Here is a 26,271-nt window from a genome sequence, read left to right as displayed (position 1 = left end):
TCACGTTTCGTCACCGAAGAGTTCTAAACTGAAAAGCTGATTTCCTGGGTAACAACTGACAAACTCAATTAATTCGCAGCCTTTGGCAACTTTCGTTAAAAATTTAGCGTATTTTTCAAGCACAACAAAATACCTAAAGTTGAATTTAGAAAAACAACAATAGTTGTTGATCCTCATACTATCCCTTGAAACTAGTGCTTTTGCTAAAATCTATATTATGAGTTAACATTTCTAACTTTTTAGATCAACGGAAAATTTCCATGAAGTAAACATTAAGAAACCTTCCCTAAACAAATGCTACTAGGCATGCGCAGTCTCTATGCTCTGCCGACAGACTCAAGTCTGGATAACTGCCATCTAACGTTTAGTAACAGAAAGGATGGCTTTAAAAGCAGAAAGCCACATATTGCATTCAGTTTTCCACAGAAACCTAATGTGAAAGGAAGGTCAGCTAATCACGATAGTGACTTCAAAGCCGGAAAACTTGATCAGTCGAGGACGGTAAGTCATACTTTTAAAAGACTGTTTCTCTGTAAAACGTCGTAGTTTACATTAGTCGAAGTAAGGACAGTAAAAAATTACTTTGAAAAAATAAATTTTTCATAGGAAATTGAAAATTTACTAAAACACTGTGCCTCGCTTTGCAAATATTACGCCTTCATTTCCAATAAGCTTCTCGTCAAAGTTATTGATGATCCCGACAGAAAATAAAACTGATTGTGAGAAATTTAAGGGACTAACAACCCCAGGTTATCGTTTAGTACCAAGTTCCCGTCATAGCTCCTGATATGAACACTCGTTTGAGTCCCTGGGGCTTTTGTTATCTTTCTTTTTTCAATTTTCTTTTATCTGTGCGTATAAAATGTTCCGTTTTTAGGTACAGCACTTTGTGTCGACATTGAAATGCCCGCAAAAACAAATGAAATTTTCTTATTAGTAGTGCAATTATTTGAATCATTTTTTCCTCTTGTATTTTTTAAGAGTGGCTCCTCGCACAGTGCCCCTTTACTCTTTTTAATCTTTTCTTTAATGATTCGTACATTTTCTTACGTTATGCATTGGGTTTGTTTATCAACCTTTATTCAACTTGCAAACGGAATGAAAAGTAAACTAATTGAAAGTACGGGGAGGACTTGATAAAGTAGCAGGGAAGAGCGGGCTGATGAATTGAATTTGTGACTATTAATGGGAGATTTGTATTACGTGGCGCGGTGGTTTAATAGTTAGCACACTGGATCCCGAATTGAGCGGTTCGGATTCCAGCCCTGGTCGGGTCATTACGTTGTGTAATTGGGCACAACACTTTACTCTCACATTGCCTCAGTCCTTCTACGTGTATAAATGGGTACTGTTTACAAAATGTTCTCCGTTCACACGATTATAGGTACCATTAAAAGACAAAAACCTTCGTTTCCAATATTCATCACTCACTTAATTGCTTCTCCGCGCGTCTATTTGCCACGTGGGTGCGCGATCACATGCGCGATCACGCGGGTGTCCAATTACAGGTATTCGATTTGAACTTTTTTTGTAATTGGACACCTGTAATTGGATACCCACGTGATTTGCACGTCAATTACGAGTGCTTTAGTGTCTTCCTTCGCAATGTTTCCTACAGTTTTCAAAATTTATAAAAAGCGCTGTAGACGTTTTCGCTCAAAAGAAGTTCTCAAAAGACATTTTTTTTTTCCGAGAGTTGTTATAGATACGATTAATGAGTAATTGAACCTCGTATCGTACAATTCAGAGAGTAATCGTGCTCGTAATTTCAAATCGGCCTCGTGCTTTGCGCTCGTCCGATTTTGAAATTACTCGCGCGATTACTCCCTGAATTGTGCTCCACTCGGTCCAATTACTATTACTTATTCTAATGTGTTATTGCGTTCGCAGAACGCAGTTCATAATCTTGGGTGTCCTGTGGTTTCAAAGGTGATCAATTTTGAGACTTTTTCGTCGACCGCCTGCATTTTCTGCGCCATTTTGAATGACGTCATATGCGCAAAGACTATTGCGCACCTCGTGGTTTCCGTACTAGTCTGAGCACAATCTCGTTCCCAGAGTCTTCGTTCTCCTCGACCAGCGGTCGGAAAACGTGAGCTCTGGGAACAACAATTTCAGGCGTGCGCCATAGATGCAGACTGCGCAGTGAAACCGGATGGTCAGAATTCGGTTATTTCAAAATGGTTGCTCCCAGAGCTCTCGTTTTCCGACCGCTGGTCAAGGGGAACGAAGACTCTGGGAACGAGATTGGTCTGAGCATCGTAAAGAGCATTCTCGTCCCCAGAGCCAGCGGTCGTTTTGGTCAGCGCCAATCTGACGGCCTCTGAGGACGAACTGCGTAAAGCGGGAAAACGGATTTCTAAAGCTAGAGACTAACTCGTGGTTTATACTCAATTTTATATGTTCACGAACACTACTTTGAATCGCCTTGGCTTTGGGATGTTAACCATGGGAACAGTTATATTTCATTGAATGTAGTTTGATTGCATTTGTTGATTAGTTCCAGTCGCGACAGATAGCTAAGTCTTCATCCAGTCGAATATTGTTTGAAATGGGTGGAAGGCAAGATCCATAATGGTGAGCCTGAACGAAGGAATCTACAAGTCGTTCAAAACTTTATCTAAATCCTCTTCAGACACTTCGAAAACACTTCCTACCACAGAATAGTTAGTGGGTAGCGTAGCCAATCAGAGAACGGCATTCGTGATAGAACGCTAGTAGATTTATACCAAGTATATATATATATATCAAAGTGACGGCGTCGAACGCACTCATAATCTAGTATTTATGTAGTTTAGACCTCAATCACTTTATCAGTCTTTTTGTATGAGCTGAAGAAGGTGTGTTTCTTTTTAACAGAATAACCGAGGAACAGTGATGAAGACGCTTGTCATAATTGCTCTCATTGTCCTTATTTCCGATGTAGCGGCGTATGGGACACCTCCCAATTATCAAATTGGACTTACATATCCTAGTGGTTATGTAGTTTATGATGACCATGATAATCAGGTAATAGAGCTTTTTTCTGGTGTTTTTTTTAATGAATATTTATACCTAATATATCAGGCTCGTTTGGTCGAGCCATGGTTCGTATTTTGGCGCAACGCACGTAGTCGAGCCACAATACCCCTGGCGAGACCAAACCAGCCTGATATGCCCTCGAAGCCTGACCAAAAAGGTACGATTAGGTACCAAATTCCAAATTCGCCCAAGTGACCATGATATCATAGCCATATCAAATTTGACTAAGTGACCACCCTAAATGCATAGCTGTTCAATTCTCTTTTCACCCGCAATTCACGAGAAAGAAAGGTTTTGCGAATCTCGTGCCAAATGGATATTGAGCATGCTAAGGTGCTACTTGAATGTAATTTAGAACCCAGACTTCACGGGTTGGCCTCGAGATGGAGTTGGCCGCCAAGACGAGATGGTACAACTTTGTTGCACAAAAAGGAAGCATTTCATTACACAACACCAAATCGTTTGTGAAAGGGACTGCAATTTCATTTTGAAGGACGCGTTCGCTGTAAAATTTCTTGTTCAAGCCACGAAATGAAGAAAACGTTTAATGTTTTCGTCCAAGCCGCCGAAACCAATTCAAAGAACTCATGGTTTAAAAACCATGCAGCAACACCAGATCATAACCGCCAACTGCTGAAAAACAAACTAACTGCTACTCTTGCATACGGTCGGTACACCTGAAATTTGAATTGACCAATCAGGGTTCAGCAGGCGGAAAACACTGTGCTGTCTTGACGTCAAATGTATGTTAACAGGAAAGGCATTGAAGAACGGTAAAATTCGTACTCAGAGTTCTCGTTTCCCTTGGCTAGCGGTCGGGATACGAGCGACCATGCGAGTCTGAAAATATCAGACTCCCGACTTCCAGTTAACTTGCTTGCCTGGCTTTCAAACACATGACTCAATCGATTCGCTGGTGTCTTTTAACACTTCTGCTCATTTGCATTGTTTTCAAAACCAACGAAATGGATCTTGTGACGAAACTCTCGAGAGTTGCTCGTTTTGTGAAGCTTGTGCAGTAAACAACGAAGACTGGAAGGAAGCCTGTGGGTTTGGTCCTGCGCTGTAAAAATTGGTTTGATGACAATAAACAGAAGTGACAACTACCCCAAAACAAGAGGGAGATTATGTCACATATTGAAACCATAATGTGAAGTCAGGAGGTGAAGTATATTAGAAAAGTGCCAGCCCTTTGTTCATACATACAGCGATTTTTTTTCTCTGAAGGGACATACATATAACTTATTTCTATATTTTTTCAGTGAGGTTTGGAAACAGAGCGAATATTTGAGCTCTAAGTTGTTATCAGAAAGGCTCTCTAGCTGTGACCATTTAGTCCGTTTTGGTCAAAATTCTCATTTGACATTTATCAACTGATGTAAATCACTGAGTCCAAGAAGTCGGTTAAGCTGCTTGCTTTTCTGTCAAAGTTTCTTTCAAGTAGTCTGTTGCTTTCTTTAGGTTCGCACACTCGGTCGTGTCCGCCGCCGTGGCTGCTTTAGTTGCCCAAACGTAAGTAAAAAGTGTGTCATAGTCTGTCAACGATTTGCTTTACATTGAATAAATCGCTCACTCTTTTCGTTTATTTGTGCTTTTACACTGTTTATATTTTAGTATCTTATTTAGATTTACACATGTACGTTTTTATTAACGGGCTCTCTAGTTCTGATTGACTGATTGAAGAAGTATTAATACAAATCTCTTGCATTTCTGCCAAAGTTTGAGAGTTAAGTGCTTTTTCTCTCTGTCTCTGTCTCTGTCTCTGTCTCTGTCTCTGTCTCTGTCTCTGTCTCTGTCTCTCTCTCTCTCTCTCTCTCTCTCTCTCTCTCTCTCTCTCTCTTTCTCTCTCTTTCTCTGTCTCTCTCTGTCTCTCTCTGTCTCTCTCTGTCTCTCTCTGTCTCTCTCTCTGTCTCCCTCTGTCTCTCTGTCTGTCTGTCTGTCTGTCTGTCTGTCTGTCTCTCTCTCTCTCTCTCTCTCTCTCTCTCTTTTTCAATCCCTCCCTCCTTCCCTCCCTCCTTCCCTCCCTCCCCCCCTCCCCCCTCCCTTCCTCCCTTCCTTCCATTTCCCTCCTTCTCTTTCCTTTTTTCTTTCTTTCTCTCTAATTTCTGGTTTCTTTACTATCATGTTAGCAACCCATGGGCAGCAAACGCAAACGTAGTTGGCTGCAGCGGGAATTGGAAGCAGAAGAGTAGCTGACCATGAAGTTTAACTTGGGAGCAGAAATAAATTAATCATCACTTGGTTTGATAGTTAGTTTGTTAGACGGGTAACATGATAAAAAGACTGTAAACTGAATGGAAATACACTGGTGGGTGTAAAAAAACACACACACATAAAACTCTGATCGTGAGTCCAAGCTTTATCCGAGTTTTGGCCCAGGACACGTGAAACGTTCTCCTCCAATCGGAAAACGTTTTTAGGTGGGAGGTATTCTCGGATATTCCCCAGTTTTAGCTGGGGAATAATCGGTCACGTGACGCATTCAGACCAATTGCTTGCAATTGCGAGCGAAAATATTTGATGGATTATAAAACAATGATATCCAATACCCCTCCTACGATATGCAGACACCTTTTGGAATTTCGGAAAAGTTTAAAGGCAAATGAACATTGCTACTCCACTTGTAGTATTGGAGTGTTGCTACTCCAAATGGACTCTCCTGAAGCGCTATCTGGAGCGGATACAGATAGCTACCAATGTGCAAAATACCCACCAATCTGCTTTTACCGTTGGCTACTTTTACAGGCTGCATGACATTTAGCTGCCTTGCTGGAAACAGCTCCATTGAAAGCTACTGGTCAATTGTCAAAATCAAACATCAATAACACTAGGCTTGACATTACACCTCTTAAGGTGAAACAAATTCTTTTTTTGCTATACATCGTAACCGAACAGACCTGTTGAATTAACCTAACCACAACTGTTAAGAGTGCACTAAATGCTGCTACTTCCAGAGGCTTTTAACGCACACAAAAAATAACTCATGCACGCCTTACGTGCCTATGTTTTTCATTTAGGGGGTTTGACCGAACCCTCCAACCCTCCCCCCTAGATCCTCCCCAACTTTCAAGTGTATGCACAAACCAAACAGACACAGCTGCTAGCGCTAGAAAACTAATCATGAAATTGAAGGGTTTTTTTAATCAAACATATTTTTTTAATTTAGGCACAGTGTTTTTGCTAGGGCTTTTGAGTTACAGGAAGGTCCTTACCGACTTGCGTGAACAATACGCTGAAATGCAAAGTAAATAAGCCAAAATACAAGATTTTTCCTTCTTAGGAAACAGAAAACCTCATTGCCGAAAAGCAACTCAATAAACCTCGGGTAATATGTGAAGATAAAGAGTTTTCAGACAAAAGTTTACTACCCTTCCAAAAGACACACTCAACTGTAGCGAACATCAAGGTAACAGTCAGTAAAAGAAGACTTAAGTTGCAAGGAACAAGAAAGTGCGCTAAAAGCTTAAACAGTCCCGAGTTGTCCGATACGGTCATGAAAATACACGCGCTTCTCTGTCGCACCAGTTTAGTTATTTTCTTACGTAACCCAGCCACTAGAAATTATATTTACTTTGCTTGGGTTTCAGGAAATTTCCACAGTCAATACATTAGGGATCTCAAGCAAACCACGACGACAACGCCAACGCCAACGACAACCTCACCAAACAAAAGATTTAATGAGAAAACAATAGCTGTGCACGTGCGTTGTAAATTCTTGTGTATTTCTTAGCCGTCCACTGGAAAACAACAACGCAGATTGACTAAGTTCTGGGTATTTTGCAGAACGTGAACCTCGACGGCCATTTTTCGTATTTTTTGGAGTTGATCGCTGGCGTTACATATTTAGTTTGAGCACGTTTTTAGACCGATCAGCGGGCTGAACAGATCTACACGGCTGAGTTTTCCCCTCTAGAGTGCCGCATTAATGGAACTCGTCGCGTTACCAGCTGCTTCGGTAATGTAAACACGGAGATAGTTTTGCAGTCTTAGTGCACTGAGTAAGTAAGTCATCGAAGCAAGCCATTATCTTCATGGGGTATTTTTTTTTTCTAAGTTTGAATACGGGTAAGACAATCGAAACAGTTTGTTTCCTGTTCAGTAAGTTTATTAAAAAAATTTACGGAAAAAAAGAAGACAACAGCTTGAAGTGTCAATTCGTCAACTGCAAATTAGACAATTTACGATAATACTGTCCACTGTTTCCAGGTCACAATTTAATTTTAACAAATGTTTGCAGGATAGAATTGCCAGCGCGTTTTCTCCTGTCAACATTTCCTCACTAACTGAGTGCTTTGTTTAACTTTCGAGGGAAAACCAATTTACTCTCATGAAATGTTGAATATAACAACTACAGTCCGTGTTTGAACTCGCCAGCTGGCAGTGTCCACAGAAAACGTTTGCAAACGTACTTCTATCTTCGCTGTCAGTTTCTAAAATAAGGGTACACTTAGTTATTTTCAGAAGTGATTGTCGTGAAGGTTTTGGTTTCTCTTATTACTGAGCACGAGGCGGGAATTTCATGGCCAAAAAAATACACGAAGACTTCAACTGATTTTCGAGTTGCGACTTCACTGAGCCAGACAACTTTGATCGACCAAGTCTAAGCTGTTAATGCTATTTGCAGCCATTATGAGTTCAACACCAGAGAGTATTATAACATCGGTAGAACCCGAAAGCGAGTGTGTTGGTCTGGAAAAACAATCGGCCTGTGGCGGGACCCAAGCCGAACCAAAGGCTGAACCCCACCCAGATTGGAATATAGCTGTGGAAACTTGGGGCATTGCCTGGAAATTTCACCAATTTGGACTCGGTTCTTTATTTGGAATCGTCGGCCTTTTCGCTCTTTCAACATTCTTTAGATTGTTAAAAAACAACAGAGGGAGTCGACAGAAGAAATTCTCACTGGTTGTTCTAAGCCAGATTGTTTTATTTGGTTCATCAAGGTGTTTGTTCTTATGTGTGGATGCTTACCATTCCAAAGGCCATGTTCCTAGCACCGTGGTAAATATAATCTGGGGAATTGGACAGCCTTGTTTGATTACAGCCTTCATGCTCATTTTTCTAGTTTTGAGAAATGCTCTTGTGATGAAAAGCAGATTTCAGAACTGGTACACGACGCGAAACATAGCTCTCATTACAGTCCCTTATTACAACTTTGTTTTGGTGTCAGAAATGACTGTATCATTTTTACCATCAAACAAGAGCTTGACTTTTGCTTGCCAAATAACAGACACAGTTTTATATGTCATTTTAGCTGTCTTTTACACTTACATTTCTACTCTTATGTGGAAAAAACTTCGAGTTAAACCAAATGGAGCTTCTGAAATGCACGACAGAGGAAACCAAACATCATCCGTCTTCAAACTTTGTATAGCAGCAGCTGTTGGCGGTTTCAGCATCGGCGCCATGCAAATTTACGCGCTGGTAAGCGTTTACAGCGTTTCGCACGACGCGCAAAACATTTCCCCGTGGTCTTGGTTCGCGTCCACCACCTCTCTGCGCTGTTTGGAGATGGGAATGTCGGTGTTGTTGTACATGATCGGTACGATAAATAATCCTGGTCAAAGAGCTCGTGGAAGAATAAACGTGGCACCACTGTCAATAATGCAGTCGAAAGTTGAAACTCGAGTGACCAAAGACTCGGCAAATTCCGACACTTTCCAAATTTCACGTCTTCATGCCTTCAACGAGGACGGTATCATTCGTTAAGTGTTCTCTAGATGATGCTAAACAGTCACTGGAAATAATTCCACAGCGACCGAAGGTATGGCCCGGCAGCTCTGCGCGAACGATTCTCGCAAAAACTGCCGCTCAGGCGCGTCACTGAAAAGATCAGCTTTGCACGCCGTGTTTGCATAGAGAATAAACCAAATGTTTTCCACCTTGTTTACCAGCACGTAATCTGCCCTAATGCCACTACTCGTGTCAGCTACGTTTTCTTACAACAACAACAAAAAAAGTGTTACACATTTCAGGGGTATAGCCAGGATTTGTCAAGGGGGGGGGGGGGGTGGGGAGCACACTGTGTCAAAGTGAAGGTACTCAGCAGATTGTCACGTCGTTTTCGCCACCTGCTGTAAGTTGTTTGCTTAAAAAAGGCTTACAAAACGGGGCTACGCCCCTGCATTTTAACGTCAAGATCCTTCAAACAGTTCCTTACAAAGGCAAAGAAAGTTTATTTGCGTTTGACCGCTGTGAACAAAATAATTAAGTTTTATAGCTTTATTTCAACACTTTTTTTTGGCTCAGAGCGTTTTGTATTTTGCACGGCAAATTTAACTCAAAATTGTTTTTTTTTTTGTGTGATTCTTTTTCTTGTATTTAAGCATAGTTATAGTAGCTGCTAACTATGGTTTAAGCTGAAATGATGTTAGAAATAGAAGACTCGTACTTTCTGTTCTTTAAAACAAAAATAATTTTGAAATTAGTTTAAGTAAAAAAAGTCTACTCCTTGAACAACAGATTATATCCTTCCATTAGTCAAAAAAGCTCAAACTGATTCCAGTGATAGTTCAAAAAGGTAGGAAAACAGCAAAGAAGTAATAATAACCTAAGATTGGTTAAGTATGGGGAAAGATTGAGCTCCAGAAACAATTTTAGTATTTTACTTGGGTGGTCTTGTATGGGGTCCCCGAGAATTGAATGAGCCTGCGATCACCGAAGTTGTTCGGGAGCACTGGCGCTAGTTTTTGATTGGATAAGGAGAATCGGAGCTCTGTGCCGACCTAAGACAGCACTTGTTTGTTATTTCCCCGACTGAGCAATTAATATTAGTCCTAGATTTAGCCTAAACTTCACCCGTCTTTAGATTTCAGAGTATCTTAGGTTTATGTAATCTTTAGCTTTTACGCTACACCGTAAACTGCCGCGAATGAGCCCTGGGCTTACACAAGGGGCTTATATCCGACGGAGCTTAAAGCCGGAATAAAAAAACGTTTGGAAAAGAGCTATAGCTGCACATGTTGATCGAAATAGGTTTTTCATTTACCGGTTCTTTAATTAAGCTCTAAACATCATAATGAAACGAATTCAAGACAAGGAAAGTTAGAGAGGGGGGCTCTTATTCGGATGTATTTTTGGGCCTATAACCGAAGGGGCTTATAAGCGGAGGGGCTTATAACCGAAGGGGCTTATAAGCGGAGGGGCTATCAGCGGCAGTTTACGGTATTGCAACTGTACTCCTAAACGATCGATAGAAGTCGGAAGGAATACGTGGCCGGAAGAAAAAATAAATTGTTTTGCTGCGAAGTTTTGGACATGCAGGTCATGAAAGAAGAAAGGGAAACTCTGGGACCAAGGGTATTTCGAAAAATGCTAGTTTTATTGACTTTATTCGAAATTATTTTCCAAACTTGGCTCAGAATTGCCCGGATTTCGAGTTTTTCAGACCGTGAGAAGTTTGCTTAAAACGTCGAACGAATGCAGAAAGATCACAAAAGCTTAATAACCGGTCAAGATAACGTGCCAAAAGGGAACAAAAGCAAAGTATCGCAAAACAAATGGTTACAAAACAATGCAATGTAACTGTTATGTAACCTTTTTATTACCGACATACATGTCAAAGCTTAAAATTAAAATTTATACTTCAAATCGCCAGGTGGTTGAAACACTTAACACACTAGGGTTTCTTTCATTAACTTAGAACCAGCTTCCTTCCTAAAGAAAACAATACCCCGTGAAAGTACTGCTCAATAGCTTTCACTTGAATGGTCAGACACTAGGGTTTCATCCACAGACTAAAGTTAGAACCACCTTGTACAGCATAATAAACAGTACCACATGAAAGTACGGCTCAATAGCTTTCACTGTAATGGTCACACGCTAGGGTTTCATCCACAGACTTGAAAGTTAGAACCACCTTTTACAGCTTAATAATAAACAGTACCGCATGAAAGTACTGCTCAACAGCTTTCATTTGAGCGGTCACACACCAGGGTTTCATCATCAGACTTCAAAGTTAGAACCACCTTGTACAGCTTAATAAACAGAACCACTGAAAGTACTGCTCAATAGCTTTCATTTGAGTGGTCACACACTAGGGTTTTATCCACAGACTTAAAAGTTAGAACCACCTCGTACAGCTTAATAAACAGAACCACATGAAAGTACTGCTCAATAGCTTTCATTTGAAAGCTCGCAATATGGTTTCGTCCACAGACTTGAAAGTTATAATCATTTTATACAGCGTGATAAACCGTCAGCAGTACCACATGGAAGTATCGCTTAGTAGCTATTGCTAATGGTTTGAAACAAGTTTTACCTTTGGTACAAGGAAAGGTCGATGGTTTACAAACTTGAAAAATAACTTAAATAGGAAGCGTGTTAATTCGGTGGTGAATTAGCAGGTGTGAAAAATATATTCATCAATAATAAATTCACCAAATGAATAATGCCATTGTGAAGAAATGAATCGGTCGAGTTAGTTAACTTCCTATCAAAGAAGTACTGAATTACAAAAAACTTTTAGTCAGCAGTAGCTTTTTTTTTGAAAAGAAAAACCACCTTCGAGTTTACTTAATTTGTCAGGTCCATTCAAGTTTCGGAACAACAAGGGCGGTTTAACACAATTAAATTGAGTTTTTTAACCGGCTGGAGTTTGAAAATGGAAGTATTATTTTTGGCAAGAAAAGAATTCATGATAATAAAGAGAAACTCGCACATGTCAGTGGGTGTTAATTGCGTGAAAACGTTAGTTGACAGTTCACCATTACCAAAAAAGTCAACTAGCTTTCACGAAAAAGGCCATTATGTCGTGCAACTGGGAAACTCAACTTATATCGACCGATCACCAAATTTCCACGCCATGGTTTACAAATCAATGCAAAAATATTGAGTACCACTATTTTATTTTAAACACTCTCAAGAGTCAAAACAACTTTGCTAATGGGGTTTGTCAACTTTTGAATAGACATGAATGAAGTTGAACCGACAACAAAAGAGCAAAAAATAAAAATGCGATGTCAAATTCAAGTCACAAGAACAGTTACGGGTGTTAATTACTTGAAAAACGTAGGTGTCAACACATCGATAGTAAAGAGGAGTATGATTCGAGAGCGTGAGAAAACGATATCGAGATATCTAACTAACGAAAGAAGTAACAATTTCTGGTAATGGTGAATCACGGACATTAATATAGACTATGCTAAAGATGTCGCCTCCCTTTTTTAGAACATACAATGTGCTTTGTTCGAACTCGCTTTGAGACTGCGAACATTGGTTTGTTATTACAAAGGAGAACATAAATCAAATTTTGATATGTGGAAAGGCTAATGTATTACAAAAAAGGATTTATGAGTTTTAACGGAGAAGCAAGCAATATAAGCAATGATACACTGTGTAATATAAGACCTTAAGCTGGCGCAAAAATGACTAGAAAGGCTTGTTCTTCCAATAAACAAATAAACGATTTGTTTTCCTTGTATTTTTCTCAAACCTCGATGACAAACAGGCAGAAAATGTTACATGTCGATATAATGAGCAAAAATAGAATAAGTCTCAACCCAGCGCAGACTTATTTTGACAATAGCGGGAGGAGAGAAAATAGTTTTGTAGCACTTACATTTGTGAAACAAAGCTTTCGAAGAAAAGGCGTTAATTACACGAACACTCGCTCTTGATTCATGAATAATAAATAAAGTAATCGCCAGTTTTGTGAGAAACCAGGAAATGCATTTCGAGTTGCCTAACTGAGCGTAGTTTGGGAATACAACTTAAATTCATTTTGCATTGGTTTTTTCAGTTGAACAATAAGACGCGAGACATATTCGAGAGTTTACCGAGTCCAGAATTGCGTAACACTGCTGATTAATAGCGCTTTGTTGACTAGTAAAAAAGATGTCTTGCAACGAAATAATCACTGTTGAAGCTGGTAAAAAAAATAATCTTGGAACTCTTTGTTATTAGGTGGTGACACAATATTTAATTTGTGACAGCATCTGTCGTCCGAACTCAGTACGTGCCGCGGTTGAGTCAAAGAGTTTTCTTCAGAGGCACCGAAGAAAACAATCTTTTACAGCACTTTTGTCTTGACAAAGAGCCAAAATGCGTAGAGGATTGAAGAACTTTTTTACCTTTCCATGGTTCATCGAGAAAACGGCTAGTTCACCCAAACACGCAAAGTAAGTTATCGATACATCAAAACCAAATCAACTACAAAACACTCAACTTGTTGAAGTGGAAACTGCTTCTTATAAAGTTTTATCCCAGAACTGAATTTCTGAACAAGACTTCACTCAGAGCCAAGATTACCGCCGGAATCCATCGACTTCGCAAACAGTACTATGAGTGCAAGGCCAGAAACTACTGCTAAAGAAACATGTGGAAGCGAAGCAGAGTACGCTAGTCCAGAACACGAATTAAATGGCTGGGGCGCTGAAGTCGAACCAACAGGCGAACCGACAGCCGAGCCGGTTCCAGAGTGGGATACGGCGGTAGAAACTTGGGGCGCTGCTTGGGATATTCATCAATACGGACTCGGCGGGTCGTTTGGTATTGTCGGTGTTTTTGCGCTCGTAGCGCTCCTCGGAATCTGCAAGAACAGCGGGGGTGTACGGCAGAAGAAAGTCTCTGTGGTTGTGCTGAGCCAGATCGTTTTATTTGGTTTATCAAGGTGTTTGTTCTTGTGTGTGGATGCTTACCATTCCAAGGGCCATGTTTCAAGCACCGTGGTGAGTGTAATCTGGGGAATTGGACAGCCTTGTTTGATCACAGCCTTCATGCTCATTTTTCTAGTTTTGAGAAATGCCCTCGTGATGAAAAGCAGATTTCAGAACTGGTACACGACGCGAAACATAGCTCTGGTCACAGTTCCATATTACATCTTCGTCTTCGCTTCGGAAATGATTGTTTCGTTCATTCCGGCATACAGAGCCTTGATCCTGGCCTGCCAGATAATAAACATTATTTTATATCTTACTCTAGCTTCATTCTACAGCTACATCTCTGTTCTCATTTGGAAAACGCTTCAACTTGTACGCAGAGCAGCTTCTAAAGGACAGGAAAGAGGGAAACAGACCTCGGCAATCTTCAAGCGTTGCGTAGCAGCAGCTGTGATCAGTTTCAGCGCCGCCGCCCTACTCGTTTACGCCGCCGTAGGCGTCAACGGCGTTTTTTCGAACGAGCAGTACGTTTCTCCGTGGCCCTGGTTCGCCTTCACTACGTCACTACGCTGTTTGGAGATAGGAATGTCCGTGTTGTTGTACACCGCAAGTATGCACAGTGCCGCTGGACAACAAAATCGCAGGAGGGTGGACGTGGCACCAATGACCGTGATGCAATCAAACCAATAACGCGTAACGCGCAACACGTAACGCGGCACATGGCCAGAACGGTGGCAATATTGTCAATAAGTGAACAACGCACGCGAGATATTGCTGAACATGTAACAAAAAAATTAAATTTTGATGCAGCAAGGAAGTCAATATTACTAGCAATAGTAATCTAACTTGGAAGAATATCTTCATTTCGAAATGTTAAAAACATTTTAATCTTCAACTGCGATCACATTTTATTTTTGAACTGATGTTTTTAAAATTTCTAACCAGCGCGTACCACCTCGTCAAAGGTGGCGTCACATTTTGTCGATAGGGGCGGGAAATCGGGAGCGCGGGGCTTGATGGTACGACGGTGGAACGCGTCGAGAGCAGCAGTCCCACAATTCACATGCTCCACCCTCCAATCAGAGGGGCGCCTGGGGACGAGGCAGGAGAAGTCGGGTCACGTGATGGATCTCATCTTCTCAGTCAAGATGTTTTGAACTGAGAATCAGATTCTTCCAACTTGAATGACCCCAAGTTCGTAACAAAAAGTTCTGACAATTTCAGTGGAAATGTTATAATAAGTAATTACAGATACTAATGGCCTACACGTGAAGATACTGCAAGCGCAGTGGCGCGAATAGTTTGAATTTTCAATTGAGCAGCGGTAGTAGAGGGTCAAATTCACGTCACCTGAGTTGGAGCTGTCAATACTCATTTTGAATCCCTTTTAACATATTTTACCAATCGTATTGTTAATCAAGTGTTGTAGCATTTCCTACTTTGCTGTTTGGAATCAAAAGGAAAAAAAAAACACCCAAGGAAATATTCATCTAGTAAACACAGTAACAAGTAAAAAGGGAAGAGAAAACACATTCATACAAAACAAGTCGCTCTTAATTTAAATTTTATTAATACATATCGTTTTTTTTTTTTTACTTTTTGCCTTTGAAGAATGAAAGAAGTTTTCTTATTCTCATACCATAGTGTTTTCCCTTGGTTTTCAATTGTTCCAGGCAAGTCTGTCGGTGGGGTGAGCGGAGGGGGTTAGAATTTTCACTTTGCCAGGTTACTCCATTGGTGTAAAGTCTGGAGGGCATAGCCACAAATTTTACAAACATTCTAACTTTTGGTATAATGTTTAGTCTGTTATAATATTGTGTCAAACCTGTTATGGTATCTGGTTAAACCTGTTACGATATTTTACCAAACCCGTAAAGAGTCTTAAAACCTGTTACCAACACAATACCACAACCCGTTTTCTTTGCAATTACTTGTTTAGAATTTCAGCAGTAGAAGGACTTAATAAAAAGAGAGGCGTCAAGTGATGGACTTGTAACCACGGTAACTAAAACGTTCCCGCCAGGAAAAACTACTGGTTATAACCAAGGGAAACATTACGTTTTGTTAAGCAAAAGCTTTCGTACTCAGGCCCTCAGCAAGGCATTGACCACGGCCTTGACATTCAGACTCTTGAGGTCACTGTAGGTCTGACCTGTGCCCACGAACACAATCGGTTGGCCAGTGGTGTATGTCATGGAAATAGCTGCACCAACCTAACAATAGAGCGAAAAGACTTTTGTATTTCTTAAGCTTGACATAATGATGAATATGAACACGTGAAAGACGAAGAGAATAAAAGAAAATAACTTTGCTCAGTTTCTGTACATTAAAGAGGGGAGGAAAACTTCAAATAAGCCATTTCCGAGTTACAAAACCTTTTAACCGCGGCCTGGTTAGCTCAGTTGGTAGAGCGTCAGTCTGCTGTGCGGAAGGTCGAGGGTTCAAGCCCGAGACCGGACCAACACTCAGGGTCTTAAAATAACCGAGGAGAATGTGCTGCCTTTGTAATTACATCTGCAAATGGTTAGACGTTCAAATGTTCTCTGATAAGGACTATAAACTGTAGGCCCCGTCTCCTGCATCTTCAGTGTTACAAGGTTAGCAGGAGACGTTAAAGAACCCACACACTAATCGAAAAGAGTAGGGTACGTTGTTCCCGGTGTTGTGGTCTGGCCTTATCTCACGGGTTGGTGCTTCACATTGGGTTAACCTCATTGCACCTTCCCCCCTTGGTCAGAATTGCCAAGAAAAATTACCATGACTACCATGACTTTCATGTTTGATTTGCACGAAAATGTGGAAATAAACCTGTAGGCGGAACACAGTATGAATGGTTTCGTTCAAAGACTCGTTTTGACCAAGAGTCAAAAGGCAACTCGGAAGTGGCCTATTAATGTATATTTCTTTTCCGATACACACGTTAAAATAATAAAAAGAAGTTGTATCGTACATGTAATTTACCAACTCTTTTTCAAGATCAAGACATTTGTTGATGATCGAGTTATAGACATGGATCAGCGAGCAAAGCAAGGGGAAAATAAATGAATGTGCACGTGTAACACAAATCTGAATGTGTTTAACCTCGGAGAACAATGAGATAAACATCTTAAACAACATACTTTAGGGGCCCATAGTGTTGATGCTCTACAAACATCTTTACACAAGCAACTTTGGCTTGGGCAAAGACTTAGAACAATTTGGAACAATTTTGCATGTACGCGTAAATACTAATATTGTTCATAAGGACTGGCCACTTAAACTGAAAGAAACAAATATATCAACTAAACATCATAGGATTATGCAACTTACCTTGTCGTCAATGGTATCAAACTTAGTGAGCAGAATGCCGTCAATTAAACGCGGATTTTCAGCCATGGAGAAGTCAGCCAGTGCTTGGTTAAACTTCTTCAGCTGATCCACTGCCTCATTCCCCACCAAGGCCTCCCCGACAAACAGAACCAGGTCAGGAGAATTGAGCTTGATCAGCTGAAAAACAAACCAAACGCAGACATGAAGCATAAAGCGTGCATAGTCAACCAGTATTATTCTTTCCATTTTATTGCTTCGTACTAGGGGAACGAAGCGAACACAGCTGCTTTATCATCGCCCTCAAACCAGCTGGAAGAAATACGAGGTGGCTCAGTTTGCAGGCTTAAGTATTCTAGGTCTGCAGACAGATTTAAACTTTTTGAAAGGAGTTCAGGCAAGACAAACCTACTAGTTATTTGGCGAAGATGTACAACTCAGTTAAATAACTTCCGAATGGAAGAAAATCAAATATACCCAAAAGAAACAGCGAGTGGAAAAGACTGAAATTTAGGCTTCTGGTAAATATTTTTACGACCTAGCATTACTGATCTATATACTGACCCGTACACATGTGAATTCATATCTAAAGTGCATTTTTTTTTTTACCAAACATGGGTTACCGCAAAGGGTTACCGTAAATCCTCGAATTAGCGCTCGGGGCGCTTATTTCAAATTTAGAAGAAGACAGGGGATGCTTATTCGAGGGGCGGCGCTTATTTAATTTTTCCCAAATCGTGGCCTAACATGATATTTTTTTTTAATACATCATCTGCGCGTTAGCAACAACATAAGCTCTTTATCGACGTAAAAAGCTGATCCTAAAGTTTAAATCGCGGCACCGTTAGTACTTAACGTGTTCAACGTGCTCACTTAACGTGTTCACAAACTGAAACAATGTACAAATCTAATACTACGTCACGTAGTATTAGAACCTTTGTTGTCTCATTACTCGTCTACAAAATGGGAGGAGGGAAGGGGGGGGCGCTTATTCGATGGGGGGGGGGCACTAATTCGAGGATTTACGGTAACCTGACTTGCTTCAAATCTCGACATTCCCAGATCATCCAAACTTTATCTCCGAGTTCGCCCAAGCTGAACAAACTCTTTACAGTTAGTACACTAATAGGTAGCTAACCTTTGAGAGAGCCCTCATCAGGGGTTCATTATCTTGCATTCGTCCAGCAGTGTCCACCAAGACAACATCAATACGCTGCTCCCTGGCTGAATACCAATTGACAGACAATGAGCTTTTTTTTTTTTTTTACTATATAGCAGTTTACAATTGAGTTTTCCGGGGTCTCATTACGGGCCAGGCACCGAAAAAATTGACTGGTTGTGAGGACAATTTTGCCCGCCTGGTTTGACTATCTAGACGTAAGTTTTTCTTATAAGGGAATCCAGTTCAGAACGTTTAGCCCGACTGTGAAAACCACTTGCCTTCCTGCTGAAACATCAATGAAACCCCTGAGGTGACGTGTTTGTGAAAGCAAAATAATCACTCTGGCCAATCACAAAGGACACAGTCAATCCACTGAACCAATTAAAACTTGAAGCAAACTCATGTAGGTGATGCGAAGCGCGGGAAAACGTGTGCGAGAGAGTCACGATTGGTTTTGGTTTTACTTCTGATTGGATAAGAAAACTAAAGCGATTACTTTTGACATTCAAATGAAAACCACTCTAACTGTCAAACTGCAATGTGTTTAAGGTACCATAGACCGTAAAAGTAAAAAAGGAAGGCCTCATCCTTGGGTGCTTCTCTCCCCTCCCCGCCCCCTCCACCCAACCCTTCCTCCCCCCCCCTCCACCCAACCCTTCCTCCCCCAGCCAAGCCCCCTCCATGCAATTTTGGCCATAAGGTTAGCCTGTGCAGAAAAAGGCAATGTAACAGTTAAGAGTCTTATACTAGAATACAAAAGAATAATCGGACTAGGACTGCAATAGACCACGAGTCCTTCCTCTTTTGCTTCATCCGTCATGTGTGACGAGAAATAGACTACCAGTAGACCTTCTTTTGCGCGCTTCTCATCCCCAGGATTTCACACGGCCATTATTTTCTTGCAGTTTTCTTTCATGTCGTGCACGGCAGACTAAGCGGCAGAGGGACCACCCGTGGCCTAGCTCTCAATCACTACTGCACCTCTACAACTCATTGAACACAATTTTTTAACAATCAAGCTCACCAAAATTAATGGCATCCATAGCTATGGAGGCAGCATCTTTACCATAGCCCTTCTCGTACAGCAGCACAGATGGAGGCCCGCTCCCACCAGCAGGGGGATGAAGAGCGTTCAGATGACGCACATGGGTCCTCAGCTGTTCCACGGCTCCTGCACGAAAGGTGTCACAGGCTGCAATCATCACACGGAAACCATTGTCAAGCAACCAGAAGCAGATCTGAGAGGATAAAAGGATTTCTATTAAATAATGTCTGAACTGTTGTTCACTGAGGTTGCTTGTTGCTCGACTTTTTGGATGGCATCGAGCAAAACATTAGACTGTTGAACTGTCTCATGTCTACATGTCACCCTGGCTTACTCTTTCATTTCCATAGTGTTATAGGTTTTGTCTTTTTCATGGGACCACTACAAATGAAAGCAACAATTCAGCAGTACTTCCATGTGGTACTATTTATTATGCCGCACAGGGTGGTTCTAGCTTTAAGCCTGTTGATGAAAACCTAGTGTGTGACCATTCAAATGAAAGCTACTGAGCAGTACTTTCATGTGGTACTCAAGTACTGTTTATTAATGTAACACTGTACAAGGTGGTTCTACATTCGTGTCTGTAGATGAAACCCTAGTGTGTGAAGTTCTTGAGCAGTGCTTTCATGTTGTACTGTTTGCTAGTACGTTTTGCAAAGGAAAGTCTTGATGGAACCCTAGCATGTGGCCACTAATATTATTTAATGAAAGCTATCGAGTGGTGCCGATAGAACTTCTAAATCTGGAGATGAAACCCAGGTGGGTCACCATTCAAGTGGCATTTACATGTTTTGAACTACAGCAAGTTTATATAGTATTGGCAGTTTATCGCTCAGTAAAGATGAATTCTAGCTTTAAACTAAACTTCTGTGGATGAAGTCCTAGTGTGTGGTCATTCAAATAAAAACCATCAAATAGCTCATGTTCTGAACTACAGTGAGTTTATATTGTATTGTTTATCATGCAGTAAAAATGAATTCTATCTTTAAACTAAACTATTGTAGATGAAGTCCTAGTGTGTGTTCATTCAAATAAAAACTATCAAATAGCCACTTTCTTTCAGTGATGTTGTAATTTCTACATTGTTAATTACCTTGGCCAGATTGGTAGATTTTCCAACACCATTAACACCACAGAAGGTGATAGAGTAGGGTTTGCCACGCTTCTTGGCATCCATTGTGTCACGCAGTATATCAATCCTCCTGCGCGGAGACAAAATCTGCACCAAAGACTCTTCCAAGCTAGCTTTCACTGTTGATGTGATACCTTCAACAAACAATGCAACATGATTAACAACATGGTGAATAAAGATAGAAATTAATACAATCTAAACCAAGGTTTCTGTACTGCTGTCTTACCACTGAAGGTCCCTAGCACTTTGCCTTCTAGTTTAGTAGCCACTGAGTCACATAACTTCTCTGAGATGTCGGCTGCAACATTTTTGGCTGTGAAGAAGGAAGCATGGAAGGTAAGGGTTATATATATCATTTTTAAAATGGGTAATTCAGGGGGTTTGTGCATCTTGTTGTATAGTTGCATACATATATACATACAGTACAAACTTTATTTATAAACAGTTAAAGCATCATCAACAATGATTGGTGCCAGGGGTATTCTGAGATTGGCTATTCACACTACAGCCACCCCCCCACCAACCCCCCACACACGACCCCAATGACACGTCCCATGGACATAAGATATACTTTGCCCTCTACCACTGCATTTCATTTTCCAGCAGCCTATTAAATATATTGGCATCCACTACTTATACACACTTGAGCTTAAATAACATTTCTACACAGCATAATAACCACCATTATCACTGTAAGTTAGCTTAGACCTGCCCACTACCCTATATCACTACCTGAATGAAAGCTTATCATTGACTGTCATTTCTGATCACTGAAAATCAAGGACATGGAGTAATTTTGATGGAGCATGGGTCGAAAGAGTACATCATGACAACCAGCACTTCAAACACATTACCAATGAGATGCTCTTTCATCTTGTCCAACACTGGGGTGATGTCATCAAGAGTGAGGGTCTTCTGTCCAGCCAAGCCTTTGAAGAAAGAGAAGAGCCCTCCACCAAGGCCTGAAGACTTGCTACAAAAATCCAAACAAAGCTAAATAAACTACTGGAAAATATATAAAATGGAATGAACTGTACACAGACTTGCTTACAAAAGTTTTGGCAAATATCGAGAGAAATAACTGCAAACAGTCAGTGCCCTTTCTTGCACTATTAGTTGAATATTCCACAAGACAACACTTGTCTATCATGATAGTTACTTTTCTCGCACCTTTGCTTGGCAGCTGAACCATCAGAGCTCAATTCTTCTACATCTTCCTCCTCAGACTCAGAGTCATATTCCATGGGTTTAAGTTCACCTTGCATTGTACCAACAATAGGACGCTACAAATGGATCAAGTTTTGCGTTAATTTTACAAGTGGTGTATTTTCCAGTAAACACTTGTGTCTAGATATAAGAACATATTGCCGGGGTATAAATACCCAGCAGGGGTACTCTCAATAATGGACTATATGGAGAGGCCCTGCCTGAAAGGGGTGCCTTTTTCAGGCTTCAGGTATAGGAAAAGATAGGGATTTCACAAGTGAAGGTATATGAAAGGGTAGGAAAATCTGTCATTTAGGTTTAGTTACCATATTTCAAACAGACGCACATTATGGTTGTATCATTTAATTTATAAAAATGACAATGAATTTTCCTGTTTTGATGAATTATTCATAATAAAGGCCAGTTAAGGTCAGTTTAAGGGGCATTACTCAACTAAAGGTATGCTGTCAAAATGGTGTACAAAAAGGTAATGGGCTGGACTTCAGGGCAGAGCCTCCTGTATAAAACTTTGAAGAGTATCCCCCCCCCCCCCTTCCAGGGATAAATGTCTCTCATACAGTGTCTTACCAGATTTTCGAGGTCCTCCTCATCATCATCATTTTCATTTGCTTGATTACCATTGGAGCTGCTGTAGTCCAAACTCTTTCCTTCCTGTGCAGTTCCAGCATTGTCCCACCTTCTGGCCTCCTTACCCTTCTTTTTGGCTGATGCAGGGGAACCTTTACTGTGGACAGAAGTACTTCAATCAACAATTATACACTGTATCTCATTTGTGCTTATCAATATCAAGTCTATAATGTTTTGTCCAAAACAGCTCCCCCTCCTATCCCCCACTCAAAAAAAAGCACTGTATTATGTACAACACAATCTTGTTAAAAATCCCTTATAATCACGTTTTTTTCTGTTATCAGACGAAACCAGATGAAGAATAACTACCTTGAGTGAACAAGACTTCTTCATGCTTGTGGGAAAAAAAAAAGACCACTACTTATTTACCAATTCAGGGCTGAGAAGTCCTAACTTTGTAACCTTCAGCCCACCTGGCTTAGTGAAATATCACATTCTACATGCCAACTTTCAACCAGCAGGATTTTTCACTAATGAAATTTTGGTACGGTATTTTTTTGGGCATGGCCTCTATCAAAGTGCTTTCAGAATGACTGGAAGTAGGTGGTTGCTCTCATGCAACACCCATCAGAAAATAATGCAAGAAGCCCACAGCAACATCCTCTGGAGGGACCATTTTTGACAACTGCTAAGTCAACATAGCTGGCAATTCAGAGCACCCCACAAAGCTCCAGTGGACACTGGATCTTATTGAGAGCACTAATCAAAGGTTATTCACTGAAAACTGTAACAAAGTTTACAAACCTGTTTGTTGGAGCCTTCTGTGGTTTTGGGGCAGCTCTCTTCTTCAGTTTTTCAATGTTCATTCTAATCATCTCTTCGCTCATCACACCATTGACTGTGTCTGCTGAGGAAGGTTTGGCATTGGCCGGCTTTGACTCAGCTGTTTTGACTAGAGAAATGACAGTAAGCATGTGCATTGTAATGTTATCTCAGGAGTTGATATGAACTATTCGCAGCTGCTATGGAACTTTTCACATGAAGTAGTGGCAGCCATATTGGTGTTCAACCAAAAAATAAATTTCTCTCCCTTTGGAATACACCACTCATAAAATTCATATGAAACTACATCCAAGACTTGAATGGTGTATTTTTCGTATCCTCATTAGTGATGACATTGATGACATCATTTCCTGCTTTTTCACAGTTGTCTGTGCAAACAGTTAATTTGTCTATACAATAAAAATAAAATTAGAGGCAGGCTTGAAAATATGAATTTATTTTCTCAACTTGAAAGCAATATGTTACTCACTCACTGCACTTGTTTGTAAAATATTGTTTTTACCATGTTAAATAAAATTGATATCTTTGTGCCACAATTTAAAGATGTCCTCTTTTATTATATAAAACTTGGTGGTATACTGAGTGGTAGCAAATTGAGAAATCAATAAAAATGATATCCCACATTATGGGAGGTGTGGTCTGGAAGGCCTGGTGGCCTCATGGTTAGTGCGCTCTTCTCCAAGTCGAGCAGTCCAGGTTCCAGCCCTTGCTGAGGACACTGCGTTGTGTTCTTGGGCAAGACAGTTCTTACTCTCACAGTGACTCTCTCTACCCAGGTGTATAAATGGGTATCGGCGAACTTAATGCTGGAGTTAACCCTGCAATGGACTAGCATCCCATCCAGGAGGGAGCAGAAATACTCCTAGTTGCTTCATACTACATGAACCGGGATAAGCTCCGGCCTGGTGGGCCACTTGGCCTGTATGCCGACTTTCCCTTTTTTACCACATTTGAAGACATCATTTTTGACATCATTTTTGTATCTTTAACTGCACTTAAATTTGTAGGTGTAAGATCGAAATATCTTTGCATCTTCTTCCGTTATGATCGGAAATCTTTGGACATCTTTGGTTATCGTCGGAAATCTTCAAAAACCTTTGGAAATCCTTGGAAATTTTCGGGAAATGTTTGAAAACATTCCTCTGACCTTCAGAAAACCTTAGAAGAAACTTTGAAAATTTCCAGAAAGTAGTTGGAGATCTTCAGAAAATCACCTAGAACATTGTTATAGATTGTGAGAATTTCATATAATAAACAAAAAATTGCAAGGTCACTTGGAGATACAAAATTACTCTTCTCATTTTTCACCACTCAAAGAGAAATTTTGTATCTCCAGGTGGCCATGTACATGTAATATCCTGCTGTATTTAATACCTTCTTCCATTACTTCTGGCTTTTTGTTCTTAGATCCTCCCTTCTTGGAATTTTTAGCACTTTCCTTGTTCTTTTCATTTTTGTCAATCTTGAGAGAAGCCACCGTCTTCTGTGACTTCTTTGATTCTTCAAAGGTTCTCATCCTTGTAGGTGCTTGGGATTCTAATTTGCTTCTCAATTCTGCTTCCTTCAGTAGTCTGTTGAAATCCTCATTGAATTCATAATTTCTCATGACTCCTGCCTCAAGGTCATCTTTGTATTTGTTCCTAAACTCCAGCTGGATATCATTCAGGAGTTTGTCCACGTATGAAAGTTGTAACGTTTTCTGGAACGCAACCTAATTAAGCAAGATAAAATGTTAAAAAACATACAAAATAAAACAAATAAAACAAAGGATAAGTTTAAGGTATCAAGCATTATGTTACAAAACAAAAACAAGACTTTTTAGAAAACATGGATTATGTGTTGGATCATGGGCTCTAAAGGCATGCGCGGTCAAGTGTTGATCAATACCCTTGATATAAACTGAGTTGATACTTGATCGACACCTCAGCTGACACTTGATCAATGGTCAACTAATTTTTTATCGCTGTACTCGAGTCGGTCAACACTAGGCCAACTATCAACTAACTGTTGATCAAGTGTCGATTGGGAGTTGACCAGGTGTTGATCAGGAAGTCGATCTAAGTGTTGATCAAAGTGTCGATCCAGGGTATCAATCAAGGGTATGCTGATACAATGATGGTGCAAGTGATGAGATTTTACATTTTGATAATCAAACTAAACAAAGGATTTTCCACTCTTTTTCTCGCAGTGTTTTCTGAAAGAAATGGAACGCATTTTTTCTATGTTTCTTCCAAGTTATAGAAACACTCAAAAAAGTTTGGGAGAACTTGAAAAAGCTGTGGAACCACCTGCCTGTGTCTTGTGTTTCCACAGCATTTTATTGTTCTCCCAACCTTCCACTTGTGTTGCTATAGCTTGATAGAAACACCAAAAATATTTTCTATTTTTTAATTGATACATAGAAGTTATTAAGCTTATAAAATAAATATTTCTGCGTAAAGTGAACAATAACAACACATTTATTACTTTCCTTCCCTTTGCTTTATATTGCTTGCTGTTCTATATTATACTCGAACCAAATTGTGAGATTGAACGTAGCTAAAACATAGCTAAATTTTATAGCGTAATGAAAATTTACATTTAAGCTTAAGCCTATAAGCACGAAGTATTAAAAATTATTCAAAGAAAACTAACATTTTAAAGCAAGTATTAAGATATTAAGCAACATATTTTATACTTACCACAAACACCAATTCAAATTCGTTGTCAAGTTTATATTTAAGTGTAAGAGAGCCATGAGTAAACGAATTATTTCCCCCGCGCTCCTACATGATGGCAAAAAGAGGAAAGCTTCTTTTAGGACGATAAAATTGATCAAAATAAACTTAATAAAACTACCAAATTGCAACATGTGAAACTTCCTCGCCGGCAAAAATAAAGCTTACCTGTAAAATAACACTGCGAATGAGTTCATTGACTGGAAGCGTAAAGGACTGGCATGTCCCCTGAAAACACCAGAGAACGATGCCCCCTTTAGAAAATATAGTAAAAAGATCTAACATAACGTAACGAATATCTTCAGGTTTCTTTTATATGTGAATCACTCTTGTATCAATTTTTTTATTTGCGCATGTACGGTGAATAACTCCCAAAATGCACCTCGAGTTCAGCCCCTTCCACAACCTCACGCGCGGCTTCCTCGCGGATTTCTCGCAGAGTCCACGCGGATTCCCGTGGAACTGACAAAGGCCTCATCTAGCGTTAATCCGCCTGTTTTGCAGGCTACATCGTAGTTTCGAGATTTGCAAAGTCCATGAGTGTTATAAAACTCCTGTCCACAATCAAATAATGACAGCTATATATTGAATCGTGACTCAAACCAAAACTGAGGTCAGGAAGACTGGAAAGTAAAAGACAAATTTTTCGAAAA

At 40.2% G+C, this 26,271-nt stretch overlaps 4 protein-coding genes across 4 annotated transcripts; 3 read left to right on the top strand and 1 right to left on the bottom strand.

Annotated features, from left to right (window-relative positions):
- The first annotated feature begins 306 nt into the window (after positions 1-306).
- On the top strand, positions 307-5,365 carry LOC110055333 (uncharacterized). The gene is made up of 4 exons (XM_020761714.1): positions 307-501; positions 2,860-3,009; positions 4,483-4,533; positions 5,151-5,365. The coding sequence occupies exons 1-4, from the start codon at positions 307-309 to the stop codon at positions 5,211-5,213; spliced, it is 459 nt and encodes a 152-aa protein (XP_020617373.1). The 3' UTR covers positions 5,214-5,365.
- Positions 5,366-7,033: 1,668 nt separating this feature from the next.
- Positions 7,034-8,900, top strand: LOC110055326 (uncharacterized). The gene has a single exon (XM_020761709.2). The coding sequence runs from the start codon at positions 7,633-7,635 to the stop codon at positions 8,728-8,730; it is 1,098 nt and encodes a 365-aa protein (XP_020617368.2). The 5' UTR covers positions 7,034-7,632; the 3' UTR covers positions 8,731-8,900.
- A 4,078-nt stretch (positions 8,901-12,978) lies between these two features.
- LOC110055304 (uncharacterized) lies at positions 12,979-14,418 on the top strand. The gene has a single exon (XM_020761684.2). The coding sequence runs from the start codon at positions 13,302-13,304 to the stop codon at positions 14,307-14,309; it is 1,008 nt and encodes a 335-aa protein (XP_020617343.1). The 5' UTR covers positions 12,979-13,301; the 3' UTR covers positions 14,310-14,418.
- Positions 14,419-15,166: 748 nt separating this feature from the next.
- Positions 15,167-25,970, bottom strand: LOC110055311 (signal recognition particle receptor subunit alpha-like). Its single transcript, XM_020761691.2, has 13 exons — positions 25,787-25,970; positions 25,583-25,666; positions 24,276-24,612; positions 22,863-23,010; positions 22,059-22,215; positions 21,435-21,547; positions 21,119-21,237; positions 20,491-20,577; positions 20,226-20,398; positions 19,112-19,325; positions 18,064-18,149; positions 16,929-17,105; positions 15,167-15,832 (listed from the first exon to the last, which is right to left on the bottom strand). The coding sequence occupies exons 1-13, from the start codon at positions 25,901-25,903 to the stop codon at positions 15,704-15,706; spliced, it is 1,941 nt and encodes a 646-aa protein (XP_020617350.1). The 5' UTR covers positions 25,904-25,970; the 3' UTR covers positions 15,167-15,703.
- Positions 25,971-26,271: the final 301 nt, after the last annotated feature.

This window comes from Orbicella faveolata, unplaced genomic scaffold, assembly GCF_042242905.1.
Source record: "Orbicella faveolata isolate gen_17 unplaced genomic scaffold, um_ofav_v1 contig_25, whole genome shotgun sequence".
Taxonomy (NCBI): Eukaryota; Metazoa; Cnidaria; class Anthozoa; order Scleractinia; family Merulinidae; genus Orbicella; species Orbicella faveolata.
This window is presented reverse-complemented; position numbering and strand designations above follow the sequence as displayed.

Bases quoted from the DNA above. Each gene is read 5' to 3' on its own strand.
- LOC110055333 (XM_020761714.1), top strand. From the start codon at position 307: ATGCGCAGTCTCTATGCTCTGCCGACAGACTCAAGTCTGGATAACTGC. The intron at 502-2,859 runs GTAAGTCATACT...TCTTTTTAACAG, and splicing joins AACTTGATCAGTCGAGGACG to AATAACCGAGGAACAGTGAT. The intron at 3,010-4,482 runs GTAATAGAGCTT...TGCTTTCTTTAG, and splicing joins ATGATGACCATGATAATCAG to GTTCGCACACTCGGTCGTGT.
- LOC110055326 (XM_020761709.2), top strand. From the start codon at position 7,633: ATGCTATTTGCAGCCATTATGAGTTCAACACCAGAGAGTATTATAACA.
- LOC110055304 (XM_020761684.2), top strand. From the start codon at position 13,302: ATGAGTGCAAGGCCAGAAACTACTGCTAAAGAAACATGTGGAAGCGAA.
- LOC110055311 (XM_020761691.2), bottom strand. From the start codon at position 25,903: ATGTTAGATCTTTTTACTATATTTTCTAAAGGGGGCATCGTTCTCTGG. The intron at 24,613-25,582 runs GTAAGTATAAAA...TTGCTTAATTAG, and splicing joins AATTTGAATTGGTGTTTGTG to GTTGCGTTCCAGAAAACGTT. The intron at 17,106-18,063 runs GTTAGCTACCTA...TTTGTTTTTCAG, and splicing joins TGATGAGGGCTCTCTCAAAG to CTGATCAAGCTCAATTCTCC.